Source organism: Phodopus roborovskii, unplaced genomic scaffold (genome assembly GCF_943737965.1).
Source record: "Phodopus roborovskii unplaced genomic scaffold, PHOROB, whole genome shotgun sequence".
NCBI lineage: Eukaryota > Metazoa > Chordata > Mammalia > Rodentia > Cricetidae > Phodopus > Phodopus roborovskii.
Genome location: NW_026126549.1, coordinates 3,232,856 through 3,251,815, shown reverse-complemented (window position 1 = coordinate 3,251,815; position 18,960 = coordinate 3,232,856). Strand labels below are relative to the sequence as shown.

The 18,960-nt window shown below is 38.1% G+C and overlaps 1 protein-coding gene across 1 annotated transcript in view; it reads right to left on the bottom strand.

The window, feature by feature from the left end:
- Positions 1 to 9,673: 9,673 nt before the first annotated feature.
- Kctd16 (potassium channel tetramerization domain containing 16) overlaps positions 9,674 to 18,960 on the bottom strand; it is a 256,777-nt gene continuing 247,490 nt past the window's right edge. Inside the window, exon 2 of the mRNA XM_051201016.1 lies at positions 9,674 to 10,378. Coding sequence (XP_051056973.1) covers positions 9,927 to 10,378 — 452 coding nt within the window. The 3' untranslated portion in view covers positions 9,674 to 9,926. The remainder of the gene's footprint in view (positions 10,379 to 18,960) is intronic.

Below are 18,960 nucleotides of genomic sequence, written 5' to 3'. Positions count from 1 at the left end.
AAAAGCATGAAGAAAAGACATTTCTTCCTCAAGCCTAATAATCACACCTGGAGGGGGCTTATGGAGATGATCTCTCCACTGGTGTGCCTGGGTGTCTGCTTCTGTGTGCACTCCATTTAGGTGCCCAGAAGGAGGAGAAATCTTGTTCTATCAGCTGAGCCCTGGCTTGGGAGACAGACTGTCTTTGAAGGGTCAGGCTTATGTGCTTAGGAACTGATCCCATAAAGTACCAGGGAAGCTTGCATAGGTTAACTTCAAACACCTCTCACACTCTCCCACAATCTCCAAAGCACTTGGCTCTGACTGAGAATATAGCCGACCTTTTTGCCCCAAGTTTAGACATTTGGCTCTTCTGTCCATAGGATGGATATCCAAACAGATGAGACATGCTTTCTTTCATTTGACTCTGATCTCCCTTTTCTTAGCAACGTTTTGGTACTTGTGTAAACAGGCTGAAAGGGTGATTGGCAGGAGGCAAGAGAGTGTTTGGTGTGCTCACTGTGCCCTGGAGACTTGGCACCTATTTACAATGTGCATATTTTAAACTGATTGCTGTAACTTCAAAATAACTAGACTGCTAGCCAGTTCCTTTCGTAATCATGGGCCCTGTAGACCCCATGGACTATGAGAGGGTGATTTCAACAACTGGTGAGTGAACCGGCCCTGCCAGCAGCCAGTGGGTTTGTGCTGTCATTTCTTTTTCTTTTCTTCTTAAAAAAAAAAAGTCACCACTTTCACTTGGTGGCATTTTGTTTCCCCCCTTTTGTTTTGTTTTGTTTGTTTTGGTCATGAACAAATTTGAAACACAGTTTGAAATTCCAACCAGCGGTTTGGCATTTCTTTAAATACAGTTTTGTTTGCTTGGTTTTTTTTTTTTTTTTTTTTTTTTTTTTTTATCCATAGAAGTTCAATCTAGGTATCTGTATCATATTGTCTGTATCATCAATAAATATATACATTCATAGTAGAAGAGAGTTCTGGAAACCAGAACTACAATAGACTATTTAGGAAACCAATGTAATAGACTGTAATCATTAGCTTCCTAAATTCAAAATTTCAAGTTATGTGTTTTATGTGTATACATATGTATAGATATATAGCTATTTTTATATATATACATCAAGATAGATGTACACACATATATACATATATACATGCAATTTATATACCAACACACAAAAAACCCAGATACCCATACTCATTACACACACTCGTACTTCATTGCAAATTTTTTTTCTTTATCCCCCACCACAGCTTAGAAGAGTAATCATGACATACCATGAGCAGCCACTGAATCTGTATTTTTGATCTGACTTAAATAAAAAGATGTGCTTACAAGTCAAAGTGAAAAAGCAGAAGGGTACATAGACACATGTGTGCACAGTCACCCACATGTTGTATGGCCTTTGAAATTTGCCCTGGTGCCCTGTACACAGTGTGGCAAGCAGTCTTAGGTACAGCCCTGCTAATACATAAAACAGCCTAGAGTAAAGATCCTTTAGGACTGGACAGGGTGACATCAGCTGTACACTATGACTGCCCACACCCCCACATACAATTTGCAGTGCAAAGTAAAGTCTGTGGCATAGAGACTTTTCCTTATCGCCTCTGGAAATGCATGTCCAATAGTAGTTGTGGTTTAAAACAACTCATTTCTTTTAAAAATGGTGCTAGGCAGAGATCATATTGGCTACCCTTTGCTTTCAGTAAAAGAAAAGGGGAAACAGATAGGAATTGCAAATAAAATGAGAAGCAGTTATTTTGTGAGATGGTTAAGTCCATAACCTTTGGAATACACACAATAAGCCCAGGTGGGAATGTGTTTCTGCCACTGTTTTATGGGTCTCTGTGCTGCATTCTCTTTTTGAACTCATTGAGCTTATCTGTAAGGCAAGAGGCAGTGACAGGGGATACATTGTTAGATTATTAAAAGATTTGGTGAAACAAGGTATGTTAAATACCAAGTATAGTTTCTGGCATGAAATGACACATCCTTAATATACATTATTTAAAACTTGGTTTTTAACTGATAATTCTAATATGTTGCTCTGATATGTACATGTAGGATAAGAATACAAAATGTACAGAAACAATGCTTCAGTGATACAAATTCAAGTTATTTGTTCAAAATTGGATTTCCTAGTTGTTTATATTGTTCATTGCAGTGATGTTTACATGGCATGCATTCCATCAATATTTGGATACATAAACAAATATATGATTGATTTCAACTCTCCAACATTTAGTTTCCCTTTTATAAAATGGGTATATAATGATCCAATCTTTATTCTATCACTTTAATGCTGGTCTTCTTAATTTAAACTAGATATCAAATTATTTAAGGCCACAAAAGTTTCCTCAGAGAGTTCATGTGTGTATATTATTAGATGAGGCTTGGCACCCAGGGCTCCAGGGGCTTGTCATGTCTATTAAAACAGGGGGTGAAAGCAAGCCCTGTGCAAGTTTATGAAACATTTTCAATATCTAAATGCCATTCTTAATGAATGGATATTCAACCTAAGTAAATAAAGTACACAATGAATGGTTAAAATGATGGATTCTTTGGTCCACTTAAGAATTTTCTGCCCTTTCCTGATTTTGTGTCTGAGACCTTGCAGTTTACTGTCGATCTTCTCAGAAACCATTCCAATGGGGTCATGCAGAACCCAAAAGGTTCCAAAGTGCTTCAGAAATAATACACTCAACTGTTAACATGACTGACAACATCAACAAAGTGTAAGTGGCTGCCTAAGACACATACTGCCACTTCCCTTTCATGGCCCTGAAAAAAGATGGCATATTCCTGCTTCTAAAGCTCTCCTCTCACATCTATATAAAGTGATGGTTGCATCAGATGTCATATGAAACCCATATACATTTAAGTTGGTGATTTTTGTTCTGTCCTAGCTTGTGCCTTGACCAGAAAGTTTTTGTAGACATGGTACATAGAGAAAGCCATAATTTTTAGCAGGGATAGGGAAAGGACTCTAGTATCTTTAAGGGGATGAGCACTGGGAATTTGACCGTGCTCCACTGAGTGGGCAACACCAATAGAACTTAGTGTAATTTTTTTCTTTCTTATTTTTTGTGGGTGGGGCAAGAATGAGAGGTTGGATTTGAGAGGAATGGGAAGTGATGTGATCAGGGTACACTATATAGAAATCCCAAATAATCATTAGTGATATTAAAAAAAAATTTAACAAAAGGAAAGAAAAAGAAATGCAAAACATTCCTTAGTTAAGTTTCTCATTTTAGATAGTATTAAGATTTTGGAATGGATAATTCTCTGCTGTGAGGGTCTTTCTTGTGTACTGGAGAAGTCTTAGCATCTTATCTCATCTCCACTCACTGGGTTTCAGCAGTGCCCCTTATTTGTGACAGTCAAAAATGTCTGCAGATATTGCCAAAGAATGCAGGACTGCAACATTACCCCTAGTTGACAAGAACTGCCTTAAAGGCACACAGCCTATGCAAATCAAAAGAATTTCTAAAATTGGTTGTCTACATACAAAAAGATAAACTACTGACCCCTGGTGACAATGGAGAAAAAGTGATAATGACCGACATGAATCACAAAACACATTCTTCTGGGCTTCAGTTGTAGCTAAGTGTTGGAGCTCTTGCCTCCCTGCCCTAGGGCCCTAGGTCTTTTCTATTTGTTTGATTACTTTTATGTAAGATTAGGGCCAATATTAATTAGCCAATATTCTAAATGATAATCTATTGTTCAGAATTTTAAAATGTATTACATTTTTTCACCAAAGACTTTTTCTAGGTACTCACTTTATCAATAACCACTGTCCTAACAGACATGTGTGTGCACACCCCACACCATGTACACACAGATGCAATTTTACAGTAAGTCTTCACTACTTTGCATTGCATTAGTTTTCTGGTTTTGCTTCCATTTGTGATTAACAGAGACAATATCAGCAGAAAGAGAGAGAGAGACAGAGAGAGAGAACCTAAAGGTTTGTTAGTTTTTATTGTGCAAGCTCAGGTTTCATTCTAAGAATAATCTAAACAAGACAGAGAAGATCATGGAAGCTCAGATTCACTAAATCCTTGCTTGGCCTTTAAATGCTTTTACAAGGCTGATTAATGGGAGAATTACCCTTATGCTCCTCCAGGACAAACTATGTGATAATTGCTGGGTTGGGGAACATTTTGTTCTTTATCCTTTTAAAAATAGTTTCCCTAAATAAAGTGTGGCTGACATTCTAGGACTTAATATCCATTGCCCAATTAACAATGCAATTTGCAATTTGTTCACAAACAAGAGGAAGTTGTTTTTTAAAAAAGGTTAGGAAGTTGGGGCAATAAAGGCATCTTCCCTATCAGAGCAGGAGAAGCAACAGACTGAAACATATTGAATTTGTGTTTTTGTTTTTGTTTTGTGTGTGTGTGTATGTATGTGTGTGTGTGTGTGTGTATGTGTGTGTGTGTGTGTGTGTGTGTTTATATTGAGGAAATAATCTTAGCTGCTCAAGTTCATTTATTTCATTAGCTGTTCCTTACTTCCTTTTGTATTATTTAAATGTTCATCAATGCTCATGACAAGTTAATTATTTTGTTTCTTGTACCATGTGGGCACTTGTCATCTATCCAATTATTCCTCTGTTACTTACTAGGGTTAAAACTGGGTGAGCCATTGTAACATTCCAGCTTTGGTGGTGTATGTATGTATAAGAGACAGACAGACAGACAGTCAGGAAGGAATGAAGAAAGAAAGAAAGAAAGAAAGAAAGAAAGAAAGAAAGAAAGAAAGAAAGAAAGAAAGAAAGAAAGAAAGAGAGCAGACATACACAGAGAGGAGGAAAGGAGAGAAAGAGAGATTATGGTATGGCAATCTCTTCTGGAAGAATGACTAGGGAAAATTAGAGCACTTCACATCCATTGTGTCCTTTACACTTGGTGTTTCACCATTTTTAATTCTTTCTACCCTTTTTCATTTTACATTTTTGGTTAATGTTATGGTTCAAGATCTCCTTTATCCATGAGAATCATATACTGCCTGGGTCAAACTGAACAAAGCAAGGAACTCAGTGGTTCAGGACCCTATTGAAAACAGCTGAATTCACTGATTATTCACATTGCTTAGATGGTATCTGTATATTTCATCAATGGCACCATCTTTGGGGCAGCAAAATCATTAAATTATGGATTACATTCTGGATCCTTTGACCCAAACTGCGTGATAAAATGAAGCCTTGAAATAGTCATTACTTTCATTCCCTGTTCAGTATTATTAAAATACACTTCTCTCAGAGATGTTGCCCATCTATCTGTGATTATCTGTATTATAAAGCTATAATGATGCAGGCTTTCTGATTGAAGAGTGGATGACCATCTACCAAGGGAAAAAGCTATAATGATATAGACTTTCAGACTCAAGAAAAAGGCACAAATACAGACCTTATGGGAAGAAGACTTTGGTTGAAAGGCAGCAGAAATGGTGAAGGGATTTTGGAAACGCATTGTGCCCTAGTCCTAGAGCATGATTCTGTGGACATTCCTAAGACAATGACTTTTCTTTAGTTTCTCAGTAGCAATTTTTTAAGTTGGGACCTTGGACCATCAAAATTATCAATGATACTAGCCAAAAATATAGATTCCCTAGACTTGATGCAAGTTTTATGAACCTGACTCTGAAGTCCACAAAAGGGGATTTCCTTTTCAGAAAGTACCATAAATGGATAATGTATGATTAATACTAAGCTACAAAAATGTTTGCAGCAGTGGCCACTGGGGGAAAAATCCCCTTTCCAGTATCCATATCAAAATGAGAGCACACATTTCAAAACAAAATCTGTGGCTGCATCATCAGGCTGTGGGGATGGGGTGTGATAACCATTTCATCTAGAACTAGAATGGTGAAGGAAATAGAAATCAAACTCAATCCAGCATATTTCATTTCCTCTAATTTCTTTGCAGATATCCATCATTGTATACTCCCTTACCAACGACATCTAACTCCATTGTAGTTCCAAACACACACTGCTCTCTGATCCTTTCTCTAGTATGTTTTTTTGACACTATAAAAGAAAATAAATAAATTGGAACAGTAGGCCATCAAGATTGCAAGATGCCAACAATACCAAGACATTAAAGAGAGAAATGGCCTATGCTAAACCCTATAACTCAGCATGCAAATTGGCAAGAACATTTATCTGCTACAGAGTCACCAGGGGAAAAATAATTCCCTTCATTTTTCCTTAGAAAATTGTTATGTCAAGTAGAGATGACAAAGAATTCATTCTATAAGTTCACAGAAAATGTCTTATTAATTCTAGCAAAGATCAAACATAAGGCCAACATTACTCAAATTCCATGACAAGGTATCCAGTGGTAGAGAATGCCAACACCCATTGATTCTGGGTTAGTCTACTCTACTCTACACCACACTGGAAAGTTGAAGTGACAGCAAAGAAAAGTTTGAGAATCAAATTTTGACTTCCATTTTAGGAACTGTGATGGAGTAATTTTGCAAAATACCGTATCTGCCATTTCTTTCCGAACTTGTTCTGCTTAGCAGGAAAAAAAAAAAAAGAATACTCAGAGAGTACGGAGAAGCAAACACAACCCAGAATCATCAGCAGGGGTGGCTAAGAGGGTGAATAATAAGCAGAACACCTGCCATCTGTGGGAAAGGATGCTTCTCAATGAAACAAGACCAACTGATACCTGGAAAGTTCCATGTGGCCCCTCTTTAACCAAGTGTTACTCCAAAATGAGTCAGCTGGAGCAAACACTCCACTAGAGAGGCATGTTTGTCATTCCACTCTTCCTCCTTTTTAACAACTCAGCATGCATGCATTTCCAGTAGGACAGTCATGCTTATGTACAAAGGAGTACATCACAGTGTGTTTTGGAAGCCACACTTCACAGGGTCACTCATGAATATATATCAGTGTATTTTCCCCTGAGCAATGGAAGAGCTAATTATGAGTTGTGTTCATATTTGTCTTTTCCTTTATCCTGTTGCTGTTTGAATATTGTTTCCTTCTTAATAATGGGCAGGAGAACTTTATAAATATGTCCCTGACTTCAGGAGACTCACATCATTTAGGAAATGAGCTCCCCAAGTTCACTGGATTTAGCCTTACAGGATTTTTCAGAAGGCAGTCCAAACTAAGTCTCTACACATATCAAGTCACATTCATTTGACCATCCAGTACTATTTATTTCTTGATGGCAACAATGCACAACTCCTGTCAAAATCCACATGCAAGAACTGAACTATATATAATATTGTTCTGTCCATTACTGAACATAGGCTTCTGAAGCCAGGGATATCAGAGTGCTTAAGCTCATGGCTCACTTAGCCAAAGATCACTTCCAATGTGTTGAAGTCTATAAGGAGCACAATGGATAACTACACCAAAGGGAACCTAAGACTTTATGTTCTTGATGCCTTTTCAAGGCCTTCTACCAACCTTGGCTATATTCCTGAACATATCAATGTCCTCACAAGTGAATGCCATGCTTTTCATCTTTTCTCTTTTAACATTTTACCATGGTGCCAGGTAGTCCAATATGAAAATGATATGTTGTTGTTTTCAACAGATTCCTACTACTAACCTAATTGCTGTGGTTACAAGCAGTACCTGTGGGGGTAGGGGGGATACCTTAAACAGAGCCTGGGGAACATTGCATTTGGGTACAGTATTTCATTTCCTATTTGAAGACTGTAGCAGTATCTATGGGTTGATGGCCAGTTCTCTCTGTCTTTATGTCCTCTACCATTATGATTAGGGCTGAAATTTAAGGAAACTTGGGACTTTGGCCAATTTTTTCAAATCTCAGATTCCCTGATAGCCCTTTCAGTGAATCAAGAACTGTCCCATCAACAACTCACATCCAGTGTTCTCTGACCCATTAAAATCCATGAGGCTTCACAACATCTTCTAGAGTTAACTATGATATTTTGTGATGTACCATCAAGACACAGAGAGAGAATGAAGATGCATTAGGAGGCTTTACACACAAAGCTATCTATCAACTATCTGCTAAAATATTAATAAACAAAAGAATTCTTTCACAAATGATGATTTTCCTGGCAACTCGGCAACCAAAGGAAACTTTCTTTTTCACTTAAATAAAATTTCAAAGTTTATCTGAAGCATCAGGACAAGGAAACATTGCCTTATTACCCAGCTGTATAGTCAAGAGTTACAAATATTTCAGAAAGAAAACCATATACTAATGGACACCAATAAATCAATGAGGAGATTCATAAATAATAAATGTACCTAAATGAAAGTGTTCAGAAAGAAGAAACTGGTCATTAGATTTTCCTTCCGTAGACACTGTCTGGTTGTCTTTATTATCTGTGCTAACTATACACACATGCATACACACTCACACATTCACATGTACACATCACACACACACACACAACAAAATAATTAGCAGTTCTTGGCACATTATAGTGACAAACCATTTTTTTTCAGTTACCACTGAGATGTGTGAGGAATGTTAAAAATGAAAAGTTGTCTTTGGACATTCATTTAGCACAAGTGAACAAAAGAATTATTGGTAGATTAATAGAAGACAAGAGTCATGTGGATAGATATTGTTAATAATTTCTTTTGGACTGTATCTATACAGGTTAGGAATATATTCTTTAAAAAAAATCTTAAAAAGTCAAATTTATACCTTTAGTGTTCCAGCCACCCACTTGGGTCATTACAGACATTTTAGAAATCATACAACTAAACCACGGCCATAGCCAAACCCAAGGAACCCAAAGGCAACCAAGCCTGGCCACAGGCAAGCAACAATGTACAGTTGTAGTTTAAAGTTCATAAGAGAAATTAAGAAGCATGTGGGGGTACAAGTCTCTAAAGCAAGCAAACTGAAGGCTGGATGCATCTTGAATTATTGGGTGTTGTTCATAGCTTTACAACTCATAGGGATGCAAAGAACTTGCCTGAATTATATATTAAAAAGGCCTCATCAATAAAATGTGAGCAAGTTAGAACTCTAAGTCAGGTAGAGAATGGTGATCATCAAATGAGAGTGGCAAAGGCTGAGTGCAGGGCATCTCAAAGCTGTGCTTATGGATGTGAATATTTGCTTATTTGTTAAACGTGAACAGTGTTCCACTAGCTCATCTCACTGTCTCCTCATGTAGGGAGAGAGCAGAGCAATGCAAAGGAGCCTGTGGGTATTTATTTCAAAATAAGAAAAGAATTTGTTGATGATGGGGACCTTTTCAGCATTAGAAAGTGTTGCCAAGGGAGGCTGGGAAATCTGCCCAGGAGGGTTGAAATAAAGAGGCAGAGGTGTCTTTGTCTGAAGTGCTCTTGTGGGGGCAGCTGGCAGCAGAGTGTCAGCCCTTTGTTGCCCAGGCCCTGGGTCGTGTGCATCCATTGTGCATATATACAGACATATATTGTGCTTGTGTTGCACAAGTGCTCATGCATACAGAGTCAATAGAAACTGGCACATATAGATCTAGGTGAAAAATCATATAAATCTGCCATTCTCCCCTCACCCCATAAACAAAAGGAAAGAAAAAAGTAAAAGTCTTCACATGTGCACTGGGTCATATCTCTTCCTCCATCCTTGGCCAAAGGAAGGAGGCAGACTATGAGAGGGGGGAAATCATTTTGGGATAGATGACCCCTAAAGACTGTGAGCTGCTCACATGTAGCTGGATTTCATTGTATGTAAGATTCTCAGCACATGGGATCAAGTTAGTAAAAGACAAAGGACAACACAAGAGCTTGCTTCTGGTACCACATCTGAAAAGACATCTACCCTGTGGATTTACACGTTAAGGTGAGCTAGTAAAAGTAGGCAGTAGTACATCAATGGACTATTGTGTTCTAACAATGTGGATCATTAGTTGTTACTTTTCCTTTAACATGTGTTCCTTCGGGGAGGTTTATTTCAAAGTGGTGACTACCCCCAGCCCTCCCCTATAGATGATACTTCCGTAAAAGTTCAGACTGCCAGGGATGTTTCCTCTCAGGGAAGCGATCTGGAATTTTTATCTTCAGGAAATCCTGGATACACTTCTCCAGCTCTTCTTCGATGGAGAGCTTTTCCTTGGCAGCTTTCTTTTTGCTGCTTATGTTCGACTCCCTGGAGCCCGACGTCAGAGTCCTGAGCAGGTCACTTTTCCGCCTCATCTCTGACTGCTGGATCAGCTGCACAGGGCCCTTCTTAATGGGCCTGTCCAGAGTCTGGATATTGCTCTGGCGCGTTACAGGACCACAGATCACAGTCTCCTGAGGAGAGCTGGCCTCTGATTGGCTGTCGCAGCTGGAAGTGGAGAGGTCATTGCAAGAGGTGCCACTCTCGCCTTTGTCTCCCTTGCCATTCTTGCAGCAGCAATCACAATGAGAGGAGGACCACCTGGAAGGTTCACCTGGAATGCAAACAGACCCAAAAATGAATGCCAGCAACTCAGGGTGATGCAGAGGCAAAAGGCATTAGTACTCAGAGAGTACAGGTGACCTACAACAGCGACATCCAGAAGCTAAGCCATGACTAATATTAGACTGTGCATCTAGTAGAATACGGTATCATGCTTAAGCACAGCCCTAGTCGGAAATACCCAGGTGTTTTTCAGCCCTGGCACCTGCTAAACCCAAATTTTAAAGAATTCAGTTATACCATCATTAAAACCAAGATTTTTTTTTAACTACCTGGAGTCTTGGGGATGACTTAGATGAGACAAGCAGAATGAAGTAGGTGACATACAGTAATCTCAGAAAATGCTTGCCAGCTTCACCATGGGTAACATTAAACCCTCAGCTAAAGCTCCACCTGCAGCAGTCAGGACTCAGGAAGAGGCTATGTAAGTGGAAATGCAGCGGCTAGTGAAGAGGGCTCTGACTAGCCCCAGCATCTCATCGGTTTTACATCATCCTATGAGCACAACAGCTCCACTTGGCATTTACACACATGGAAACACTAAGACCCAGGAATGAAACAGATACGCCATGGTTTGAATAGCATGTTAGTGGAAGAGCTGGGATTTGAATACAGATGCCCCAAATGTAATAACCAAGTCAATTAACTGCTTCCTAGAACAAATTGCCTGTCTGTAAAATTCGTGCTTCTTAAAGTACTGTTCAAGTGTGAATTTCTCTGAAGTCCCTATGCACCTCTCCTAAAAATGTTTGCCTCCTCACAGGTATGGCTGTATTTTTAAGTTCCTTAACTATTGCACATACCTACTTTATGTATCCCAGCATCTACTAAACCACCATCTTCCTAATGTTGATATGGTGAGGTGTTCATTGTTGTAGGTCTAATGAATCACCCAAGGTACAGGAAAGAACGCAATAATACAGAGCATCTTAGTAATAACTTCCAAGTTGCTGAATTTCACCATGCTTGAAGCTAGTCTTGTCAGTGGGTGGGTCGATTATAGGACAACTAAATTTCCTTTTTTTTTTTTTTTTTTTTTTTTTTTTTTTTGTTTAAGCCAGTGTGCGAACTTCTGTCCCTATACCGAATGTTGACTCTTAAAAGTAAGTTCAGCAATTTAGAAACAGAGCAATTATTTTAGATACACAGTTGGTGGCTCCGTGAACTTTAAAAAATAAAAAAATTCACAATAATGGCGCAAAACAACTTTTTCAAACATAAGTTATGGCCCCTAGGCTTCTAGTGTCTGAACAGCCCCAAGCCTCCTTGAATCATACTACATACCGTCCATATATTACAGGCTGGGTGGTGTGAAATATTACTTTAACTATGTAAAGATGTGTTACGTTTGTTTATGCTGCATTTGTTTAATGATTTAAGGATGTGTATTAATTATGTAAGGATGTGCTGCATTTGTTTCACCTGGCCTGCCTACAGCGCCTGATTGGTCTAATAAAGAGCTGAACGGCCAATAGCTAGGCAGAGAGAGGAGTAGACAGGGCTGGCAGGCAGAGAGAATAAATAGCAGGAGGAATCTAGGCACTAGGCTTGGGAGAAGAAGAGAAAGCAAGAAGAGGAGAAGAGAGGGAAAGAGAGGGCCACACCTGGGGCGAGAAGCCGGGCCACTGCCAGACAGACAGGAGAAGCAGAAAATACGATATGTAGATGGAAGGGAACGTAGAAAGCCTCAAGGCAAAAGGTAGATAAAGAGAAACAGGTTAGTTTAAGTTAAAAGAACTACCAAGAAATGAGGCTAACCTAGGCCAAGCATTCATAACTAATAAGAAATTTCTGTGTCACAATTTGAGAGCTGGTTGGTGGTCCAAAAGAGAAAACCTGGTATAGCTGGGCATTCCAATTCACCCACTTCACTGATAGATCGAAACTATGAAAGGAACTAATATCCTTATGATATTAATATAATAGAAAGATGATACATATTTTCTGTGATTTTATAAAAATTTAGTTTTTATTTTTCTATGTCTTATTCTTATAAACAATAGGTATCATCATCAAAAAAAATCTAGTTCTCTGCCATTTCTAATATGATCAAGGAAATGAACCTATTAAAAAAAAATCAGCTCTTGACTACCAATGAAATGCCTATATTTTACATGTATAAGTGATTTTCACACATGACAACTAGTCATATTTTTTCCAGAGGAAGCAAAAATATTTTTCTCTAAATCACAGCCCCAGAATACCTAACTCATCAAGTCACTTTCTAACATACAATTGAGTAATAATTGTACTTACATAGCTATTAAATTAAATGCAGCAATCCAATTAGCCAAAAGGAATCATAATAGCAATAATGTCATAGCTATTCTTAGTTATTACAAATAAATATCTTCTGTGAAATGGAGAAACCTCTCATCATGTGCCAGCCAGTGCTTGGGAATATGTGCAATAAAAAAGGCTTTTGGTCTGCCAGGTAAATTAAGGGAAATAATCCTCACTTCTAGTCAACAGAATCTGCCTCAGCTGCCTGACAATAGGGTCATTCTTTATTAATATAACTCAAATCAGGGTAGCTCAAATGAATTGAACTGAATGAAAGTAATCACTTCAGACCAGAGTTTATCTAACTTAGTCCACAGGAGAATGTTTAGAAATTAAATTTATCATGGAGGAAAAAGAAACAAAGGAAAAGGATAAGGAAGGGAAATTCAGGAAAGAATATATGTATGTATGTATGTATGTATGTACGTATATATGTATGTATGTATGTGTGTGTGTGTGTGTGTGTGTGTGTGTGTGTGTGTGTGTTACCTTAAAACAAGATGACAAAATATTTTACCCATAAGGCCTGCTGAGTCAATAGAAATGTATGTTTCTGCCCAGGGGATCTCTTTCCCAAGAAAGTCCTTCCAATTACCCAGCTCCAGAGGAAGTCTGAACCTTCTTGGCATTCTTTAATTACCACCCAAATCCTTGTCATCGACCCCCATGCATTCATGTGCAACCTTGCACTGCATAGCAAGCAAGGGACCAGGTACTACTGCAGTTTGTCTGCCTAAGCTACTGGAAAGATCCAGCTTTTGAGTGTCATATAGGAATCTTCAGTTTCCAGGCAAGTAGAATTATTACCTTCCATTCATTCTGGGCACTATCACTCTCACAAGGAAATTGAACAACTTAATTTTAGTGTAGCTTGTCACTACTACACATTTTAATATTTCACAAGGACATTTGAGTATTATACCATTTAGGCAAGATAATTTATAAAATGTCTTCTGAGGTCTCTATATTGTTTTGAAAGGGAGAAGGTGGGATTAATACAGTCAAAGCAGAGCCAAAATGAGATTTGAAAATAGTCATGTTGAACAGAGAAATTCACAAGCACTGTCTCCAACTACCCTCTTCCCAATAATGTCACTGAAGCAACATTTTGAAATTAGGGTGCTGCAAGTATAAGGACCTTTGCCCTTGCAGCTCCCTCTGAAGCATGCTCACAAGTTTTAAGAATTCATGAAAGATCTATGCCAGCTCAACTCTCTTATATAACAAATTTCAGGGTCTTCCCAATGATGAAGAACAGTGTCACAAATACCCCAGTGTTTCAAATTCAAACCCTTCACTTTTGATTAGTGATGTTTCAACATTTGTTGGAGTCTTTACATGTAGCAAGAAAACAGGTTACAACTGATTGACCATATATGGAGGGAGATTATTTTTTCCAAAGAAAATCTAACTCAATGATACTAGATGAGAAGAAAATCCATTACCTTTTGGATGTTTATCAATTAATTGCTGGACATAAAATTTGGTAATAACATCTTGTTTTTTTAATAAGCCATTTCTGATTTTGAGGGCTTCTGTGACAGTTTTGGTATCTGGCACATAACAGATCTTTGGTAAATGTTTTATGAATGAGAAAACATGCTTTAAAATGTACTTTCAGATGTTTCAAGTTGAAAACATGGCAGAAAAGATCTTAGGCTCCAGCATCAAGCACCACAATTGGACAACTGTGTGCTTTGGAGCAATTACTTGAGATCTCTGAGAATCATTTGAAAAATAAGTAAACTAATAGTTTTTGTTCATAGATATTTGAAGAGAATTTGATGAAATCATTGCAGTTATATGAAGTCCCAGTCTGTAGCACAAAATACATACTCCATTCATTCAAATATATTGGCTATACTGCAAGTCAGACCTCAATCTGCACAAACAAGCCCAACTAGGAATTTAACTGATATAATGATTCTGATACAAATATACAGTCAATATTTACTGATGACTCAAGGACCTCATTAGGAATGACGTTGTAGCAATAGATGGACACTGTAAATAAATGTTAACTTGAGTATCCAGTAATCCCTGACTTGGCATTGGAATGGAGAATAATGATGAGCACAAAACATACATGGCAGGTACCAATATTTTTGGAAGAAAGACGTCTTCCAGTGCAGTGCTTAAAAGTTAACAAGTAGACTAGTCCTCTAGTATAAAATTTACTTGAACTATTTAGATTCAGGACAGGAAGAACTTTGTATTTTAAATTAAATGCAGGGCAAGTGGGATCATCAGCTTTCCAAATATCTACATCCAAATCTTTGAATATTTTATATCTCGGCAACATCAAGGATGAATCAGGCAGATGGTATGACTGAGGTGTCCCATCTTCCACAGAGCCCAGAGTCCAGCAGTTCTTACTGGTAAGAATTAAGAGGGGAAAGCCTACAAAATATGCCTCCTCCATGAAAAATTCAAGCCAGCTGAGTGAGACATGACTTAGCAAACTCACAAAGTGCTTATGCATTTTTAAAGGAGACACCTCTGTAATCTACCCACACTTCAAATTCTCTACCTGCTAATGGCTGGGAGTACAATGGTCTACATTACAGCATCAGCTGGGAGAGCTGGTCCTCCATGACTTCTTCATCAATGATGTAGGAGCCTTCCAGTCTGGGAGAGAAGTGGCCAGATTTAATTTATCAAGGCTGGTAAAAGTTTCTTGGTTTCACAGCTGAAAAGTCAATTGAAGATACATTGAATGGTAGAGAATAGGAATAGGCAGATTGTGCAAGCTTCTAGACAATAAGAATCCTTTCATTTGACAATCATCATTTCTTCTTCCTGGCAGACCTTCTCTTCACTCAAGGGCATTTGGTGTTGGGTGGGCCCAAATGGGCTGCCTATTTAAGAGGTGGTGTATATGAGGGAAAAAAAGATAATTATGGCATCCACATATCATCAAGGAAAGCAGATACTCCTCCAGTAATCTTAATAGGGAGAATTCAATAAAAAGTGAATAAACAGATAATAGAAGGATAAACTTGACATTGAAGAGATGGTCAGAGTAACTGGGGGCTACTGTCTGTAAAGATGTATAGAAGAATGTGCAAATGCTAATGCCTAAAGAGCTTAGAAGAGATGTCTGGTGAAGGAGGGTCCAGTTGTTTGAGGAAAGTCTGATAGTGAAGGTCCCTAAAGGAGTCTACCTATCAGTATCATGATGGAGGGAGAACTAGAGCCAAGCATATATATAGCTTGAAGCAAGCCAGGAGTCCTTCTCAGCTGCATGTCTCACACCTTCCTCCAGCATGCACAGCTGACAAAGTCTAACAGAAAGACAACTGTGTGATGGGAGATGTCATTCTGTAAATATGTTTCTCTTATTGGTCAATGAATAAAGCACTATAGTAGGGAGGAGATCCAAGATGGAGGACAGAGAGAAGAACGCCAGCCCCTCTCTCTGGTAAGATGAGACCACATGGAAATACTTAGATTAATAGAAATGGGTTAATATTTAAGACAGAGACAGCAGATAAGAAACTAGTAACTGGCCAACAGCACTGTATCAAATACAGTGTCTCTGTGTGTTATTTGGGGCAAACTACTCATAATAAAAGGGCATCCAACATGGAGCTGAGAACTTTCACTTAAAACTTGACAAAAGCTTAAAAAGGTGTTTTAGAAACAAAAGAACAGAGATAACCAAGGCTTATTGGTAACAGCATTTTTCTCATTTGGACTCTGTTTTGCTAGAGACAAACAGAGACTTGCACGGCTCCTTTAAGGGAGATTTCCTGACTCAGCATAAGCAGAAAAAAAAAAAAAAAAAAACAAAAAACAAAATACAAAAAACTCCAAGGCTTTTAAAGAGCTCTGCTAACAACTGAATGGTGTGTATGAGAGCTGGCAATGGCAGTGACCACAACTCCAAGCCGGCAGCATGCTGCTGGATGGCAGTGTAGACCACGGCAGTAAGCACAGCTCTCAATTCTGCCAGTAAAAATATGCACCCCCATCTTGGATGGACTGTGGCTAACACAGCTGTGGCTTTCATTTTAGCAGTGTTGTTGTTTATCAGATAAAAGACTCATGGCCAGAAAAAGATAAAGATTTACAGTAAAAACAGATTCAGGTTAAGAAAAACTGCTAAATGTTTACAGTGTATTTTAAAATATATATAGACTTGGGAGAGAAAAAAGAATAAAATGGTTTTAAAAAGACAGAGAGTAGATGGGCGTGGTGGCACATGCCTTTAATTCCAGCACTCTGCAGACAGAGGCAAGCAGATCTCTGTGATTTCAAAGTAAATAGAGTTAATTTACACAGCAAAACCCTGTCTCAAAAAATGAAAAAATAGAAGTAGAAGAAAAAGAGTAATAAAAAAGCCACATAAAGATGGAAAGCACACAAAGAATTTTACTGTAAGGTATTATATTGTCTTTGTATCTTTTGACTGCTGAGGAAATAACAACAACTGTTAAAAGAAATGCTAAGTTCATTCAATTTATATATTTTAAAAAAATACTTTGACTCCAAAATTTAAGTCTAAGGACAGGTTACTGGGGGAAAGGATTTCTATTTTTGTTTCCTCGGAAAATGAAACGCTGTGGATTCCTTCCAGACTAACATGGTTTGATCAAGCAAGACCCCCTGAAACAGTGTCTCAGGTGATCCAACATTCAAAACAGTTGGGACAAGCCAGCCTTGCAGACTCCAGCCAGGATTTCTTCATCTTCTTAGGCTCCTCCATGACAGCGCCTCCTACCTGCAGGGAGCAGTTTGAAAAGAATGATGCCCAAACTCCCAAATTTTGTCTAAAATGTTTGTTTTCACTTATATGGGGTTGGTTATAAATGGTTAATGACCACAACCAATCCTTTTAAAGGTAAAAAGGGGATTATGATATAGAGAGAATACTTTGTTTTGGAATGGATTTTCATTTATTGATACAATAATACAATTTAAGGTCAATTTTGTGTTATGTATATTTTTCCTCTTGTTTCGGTATTGTGTTTAGCTAGTTCATTTAGAAAAATAATGTATAATTCAATACAGATTATAGATAGTTACCTATAATAGTCACAAGTTAAGTTAGTTAGGTTTTCTAGATATATAGAGATATATTTGAATGAATAGGCATTCTTCAGACCTTTCAAAGACCTACAGAATATGGCATTTAAACTGGTTTAGGGTTTTTCTTGACAGTGAGACATGACTGCTCCTGACAATAACACCTGCATTACAAAAGAAGATGGACATCGAAGAAACACATTATGAAGTTTACTTCCAATATGGTAAAACTTGCCATTTGGGCAAGATAATGTTTGACTTTATGCTGTATAAACTGGCCATGCAGAACCCACAGAAAAATGACTGCTGATACAAGATAGACAGTGCTGCAGGATTCCTGCTTCATGGAAGAGTCTGCCAGACAGTCTGCAGGACACAAGGAAAAATGACTGACAAACTACCCATACAGATGGACAGATTAAATTTCCTGCTTTGCTGAGTAGTCTGCCAGACACACTATGGCCTATAGGCTGAAGATGGAACACTACAAAAGAACTTCGGGTGACTAACCAGGCAGTGAGTTGTCTCTGTCATTTCTAGAAGTTAGATGTTATCCTTCTGTGGACTTTGAAAGAGTTGAAGACAGATAGTTGTGGTTATAGTTTTTCTTAGTTAAGATTAAAAATAAGTTATATATCGGACTTTAGACTCACAAAGATAGGATAGATGATGGAATATTTTCTTTAAATCTTGCTAAATGTTAATGGACTAAATATTGTTAACTATGGTTCTTATTTGATAACTGTTTTGTTATATATTTTATTCTGTTAAAGTTAAAACCCTTCTTTTATTTTAGACAGAAAAGAGGGAAAAGAGGAGATGATGGGAGATATCATTCTGTAAATATGTTTCTCTTATTGGTTAATGAATAAAGCACTGTTGGCCAATAGTAAAGCAAGATAGGCGGGACTAGGAGACTAGGAGGAAAGAGGAAGTAGGAAGAGGAGATCCAAGATGGAGGACGGAGAGAGAAGAATGCCAGCCCCTCCGGTAAGATAAGGCCACGTGGAAGTACTTAGATTAATAGAAATGGGTTAATGTTTAAGACAGATCTAGCTGATAAGAAACTAGTAGCTGGCCAACAGAATTATATCTAATACAGCATCTCTGTGTGTTATTTGGGGCTGTCACGGCAGTGGGTTCAGACCAGCAGGGAAAAATCTACTCCTAACAACTGTGTATGTGAAGAGTGTCCTGTGGCTGATTAGGCAGTGTGGTGATCCTGAATCCTAGTGCTGTCATTACAAAACATAGCATAAAAGG